At 54.7% G+C, this 4728-nt stretch overlaps 1 protein-coding gene across 2 annotated transcripts; it reads left to right on the plus strand.

The window, feature by feature from the left end:
- Positions 1 to 430: 430 nt before the first annotated feature.
- Positions 431 to 4012, plus strand: Elf3 (E74 like ETS transcription factor 3). 2 transcript variants are annotated; one of them, XM_036203034.1, is made up of 8 exons: positions 431 to 593; positions 947 to 1243; positions 1392 to 1487; positions 1691 to 1813; positions 1947 to 2036; positions 2191 to 2307; positions 3173 to 3368; positions 3898 to 4012. In XM_036203034.1, exons 1-8 carry the CDS (start codon positions 431 to 433, stop codon positions 4010 to 4012), a joined length of 1197 nt encoding a protein of 398 aa, XP_036058927.1. The 2 variants fall into 2 exon arrangements, with proteins under 2 accessions (XP_036058927.1, XP_036058928.1); XM_036203035.1 differs by having other exon boundaries at positions 1022 to 1243.
- Positions 4013 to 4728: the final 716 nt, after the last annotated feature.

The raw sequence follows: 4728 nt of genomic DNA on the forward strand, positions 1-4728 counted from the left end.
TGGAGCTCCTTAGCCGGAGTGTCAGGGCTGCGGGGGGTGTTCCGGGACTGATCTGAGACCAGATCAGTGTCTTGGAGGGACAGGGTGGCTTGTTTGGTTCACGGGCCAGCCAAGGTGATTTGTGGAGGGAGCCCAAACAGAGTTTGTCTCGTGGTTCCACCCTGCTTGAGATTATTTTTATTTTTTGGAGCGGAATTTCCCAGTTTGGCGCCAGCTAGCCTGGCGCTTCTAGGCTCAAGAGATCATCCAGCCTCAGCTTCCCAAATAGCTGGTTCTTCAGGGGCTTTTTGAAGGGAGAGAACGTCTACAGCAACACCGACCTCCTTCCTGCCTCTTGGCTGTTGCTGCCCAGGCTTGGCCAGAACAGAGTAATGGAAATGCTCCTTGACCTGCACCCTCACCAACCTGTCTCCTCTTCCCAGGGGGCCTCATGGCTGCCACCTGCGAGATCAGCAACGTTTTCAGCAACTACTTCAACGCCATGTACAGTTCAGAAGACCCCACCCTGGCTCCCGCTCTTCCATCGACTAACTTTGGCACCGATGACTTGTTAGTGACCCTGAACCACCCCCAGATGTCGCTGGACGGTCCGGGTGAGTGCTGTACAATGGGTGTCTGAGAGATTGAACGCTTGTCTAAGAGGTTCTTTGATAAATGGGGAGGGAGGGAGGTCTCCAAGGGAACCCCCAGGGCTAGGGGCCTGGGAGAATTTATTCATTTATTTATTTGAGCAGTGCTGGGGAAAGAATCCAACCAAGCAAAAGCTTATGCATGTTAGACTGTGCTCCCAGCCCCTGAGAAGCCTGTAGCGGCTGAGGTGGTGGACTGTGATAGACTGAGGAAGACTCTAAAATCAAGGGTATCATGATTGTGAATATTACCCCCTACACACACACACACACACACACACACACACACACACACACACACCCCAGGGGTAGGGTAGGACCTCAGACAAGATCCCAAAGGGACATCAGAACCGGGTCCTGTGTTGACCCTCTGGCTGTACTCCACCTTTCAGAGAAGGCAAGCTGGTCAGGGGAACAGCCCCAGTTCTGGTCGAAGACGCAGGTTTTGGACTGGATCAGCTACCAAGTGGAGAAGAACAAATATGATGCCAGTTCCATCGACTTCTCGCGATGTGATATGGACGGGGCCACCCTCTGCAACTGTGCCCTTGAGGAGCTACGGCTGGTCTTTGGGCCTCTAGGAGACCAGCTCCATGCCCAGCTTCGGGACCTCAGTAAGTCCAGGCCAGGGGAGCCACTGGAACCTAGAAGAGTGTGACCAGGGAGGATGGGTCTTGGGGAAAGGACTTGGAGCTCCTGGCTAGAGGGCACAGCCAGCGAGCCCCGCCGGGGGTGCTGAATGACCTCCCCTGCCTCCGCCAGCCTCCAGCTCTTCTGATGAACTCAGCTGGATCATCGAGCTGCTGGAGAAAGATGGCATGGCCTTCCAGGAGGGCGTAAGAAACTCAGGCCCCAGTGGTGAGAACCCATTTTTTTTTTTCTTTTCCCCTTTTCTCCAGCTTCTCTTTCCCGTCTGCGACGACCCTTCCAAAGTGCCGGATAGACACTCTCCCAACTAGAAAGAAAAACAACCCATAGCCAGTTCTCTGGGCCCCTGGGCGGTCTTGCCTGTCCTTGCTGGTCCCCTGGGCCTCTCTCAGCTCCAACTTCTTCTCCCCCAGATCAAGGAAGAAGCCCTTTTGCCCAGGAGCTGTTGGGTGATGGCCACCAGGCCAGCCCCTACTATGGTGGTAGCTACGGCCCTGGAGCGCCCTCCCCTGGTAGCTCGGATGTCTCTACTGCAGGTAAGAGTCCTGTTCTTGCCTTCGTCTCCCTTCTCCAACTGCCCCAGACTGCATCAGGTACCCCAGAACGAATACCTGAGTCTGCAGACCGTGGCTGGTTAGGCAGTACTCAAGCTGACCTCTCCACCCCCAGGGACCGCTACACCCCAGAGCTCCCACTCCTCTGACTCCGGGGGAAGCGACTTGGACCTGGATCTCACTGATAGCAAGGTCTTCCCTAGAGGTGAGTCGACGGCTGGTCTTGGGGGTCCTGTCATTCCCACAGCGTCCATCCCCTCTCTTCCATCTTCCTCTGCTTTCCTGTGGTTTCCATAGGAAGGCTCCCCATTGACCCCCCGGCCCTCACCTTCTGCTGACCTTCCGACCCCTTCCCATAGATGGCTTTCCTGACTATAAGAAGGGGGAACCCAAACACGGGAAGAGGAAACGGGGGCGTCCCCGAAAGCTGAGCAAGGAGTATTGGGACTGCCTAGAGGGCAAGAAGAGCAAGCATGGTGAGTTCTCAGGGCTGGCGGGCCTGTGGGCAGAGGACACCATTCTTTCTGCCTCTTCAGGCCTCTCGTGGTCACTGGAGCTGTTCACTTTCTTCCTCTGTGAGCAGTTGGGACTGCTTGGACTCAGAGAAGAGGGGAAACTGAGGCTCCTAGGGGGGTACTCATGGAGAGAGTCCAGGCTTCCTATATACTCTCTCTCTAACTTCTTGTCCTTGGCCCCTGTCTTCCTGATGAAACTTAGTGGTGGTGAGGAAGCAGTTGGTGGGTGCTCAGAGTCCAGTGGGCTGGGCTGGCGGCCACTCCAGGCACAGCCTGCTGAAGGGGCCTCGCCTTGGGCTTTGTGTGTTCCAGCTGCACTGAACCACCTGGAGGTCACCCCAAAGGTCTTACCTGCCGCCTCTTTCATACATACAGGCCTGCACGTATGCACTCATGGCCTGCTTTCATTCTTGTCCTGAGGGGATCTGGTTTTTGTTTTGTGTTTTTTTTTTTTCCCAGGAAGCTGTTCCTTGGTCCTCCAGGCTACAGCCAGCTCTCTGTCCCCATGTGTGCCAAGTTCTCACTAACATTGGTCCCATTGATCCATGAGCCCCTCAGAAAGTATTGTCTCTCTGTCCATCTTAACCAGATGTTTGAGTCTTATCTGGTGAAAGAATTGCGTGCTCTGTGCTGTCTGCCTAGCGCACTGCATTTTGGGGCAAAAAAAGAAGTAGCCCCCATAGCAAACCCTGAGCAGACATTGCCCAGTGCTTCCAAAAGGGCTGTCATAGCTTTGGCTCTTAGCATTGTTGAGATGGGTGAGGCCAGAGGGCCTGGAGGAGAGGGGCACCCCAGACTAATAACTGAGGCACTCTTTCCCTTGTAGCCCCCAGAGGCACTCACCTGTGGGAGTTCATTCGGGATATCCTCATCCACCCCGAGCTCAATGAAGGCCTCATGAAATGGGAGAACCGGCATGAGGGTGTGTTCAAGTTCCTCCGCTCAGAGGCCGTGGCCCAACTATGGGGCCAAAAGAAAAAGAACAGCAACATGACCTATGAGAAGCTGAGCCGGGCCATGAGGTGAGCTGGTGGCTGGCATCTCATGGGGATAGATGCCAGGACCTCTAGTTGGACTCCACTGTCTTCTAGGTTACATGTGTCAGGTGTGAGGCCCACAGGGCAGGGTTGACCTAGTTGATTGGTTGGTCAGTTGAAGCATGAAGAAAACGTTAGTCGGACATCTGAGCCCCTTGGCTTCAGCTAACATTTCTGTGTTTTCTGCAGATTTGTTCTAAGAAAGACACACTTGGAGTGTGATAGAAAAGGCAGTGTATTTGCACCTCAGCTCCCTTGCCCTGCCTGCTGGAGGGTGGACGAGTTGAGCATTACTAACGTCCTCCCCCATCCCTGTGTTCGTGCGCCTTCATGAAAAGCCCCGGGCCATAGCTAGAAGGCACAGAGCAATTAATCCAGAAACAGGTGCTGGGCCGTAATTACTGCTCAGTGTGGCAGGAGCAGGTGGGATGAAGGAAGGCTCAGGGCAGCGAAGCCAGGGGAACCCTCGGGTACACAGCACGTCCGCCCTCTCTGACCACCTTTTCCCGCTCAGGTACTACTACAAACGGGAGATCCTGGAACGGGTGGATGGTCGGCGCCTAGTCTACAAGTTCGGCAAGAACTCCAGTGGCTGGAAGGAGGAAGAGGTGACAGAGAGTCGGAATTAAGTAAGGGTCAGGACTGGACCCAGGACCTGACTCAGACACGAACTCAGAACTGAAACTTTCCTGGAAGGACAGGCAGGCCGGAAGGCCCCCTTGATGTGGATATGCTCCCTGTGTTGCTGTGGAGAGGAGGAACCCGCCGGGTGTATGGGATCCTGAAGTGCAGCCTGTGGCCTTGTGGAATTAACAAGCCCCAGGGTTTGAAGCGACTCGTTTGCTGACTCTACAGCCGTGAGGCCAGCTCCCTCCAGTCCCAGCGCTGACTGCAGAAGAGAACCACCTGTGGATGCCCGACTAGGCCCAGGAGGCTGGGGAGACTGTGGGAGGGAGGGAGGGTACGGAAGGGACAGGGCAGTGGTCCCCAGCACTTCTTCCTGGACTGACTTCCACCTCTCAGGACTCGGGCTCCACAGACAGGGGTTGGAGTGTCCCTAATTTATGTGCTATAAATATTTCAGGTGTACATAGAGAGCTATTTTTTCTAAAGCATTCCCCTCCCTGCTCTTCTCCCACTGAATGCTGGTGGCCAGATCGATTGTTCTAGGGCTCCTATAACTGGACCAGTGCGAAGTGGGGTGATACCAGACCCTCAAGATCCCTTTTCCTGTGAATGGAGGCTTAGGCCTCCAATAAAGTGCCTTCTAGGCTTTTTCTAACCTTGGTCTAAACTGTGTATTGAAATTTGGGGCTATGGGTTGGATAAGGCATGGAGATGTGAG

The sequence above is a fragment of the Onychomys torridus genome, chromosome 11 (assembly GCF_903995425.1).
Source record: "Onychomys torridus chromosome 11, mOncTor1.1, whole genome shotgun sequence".
NCBI classification, from domain to species: Eukaryota; Metazoa; Chordata; class Mammalia; order Rodentia; family Cricetidae; genus Onychomys; species Onychomys torridus.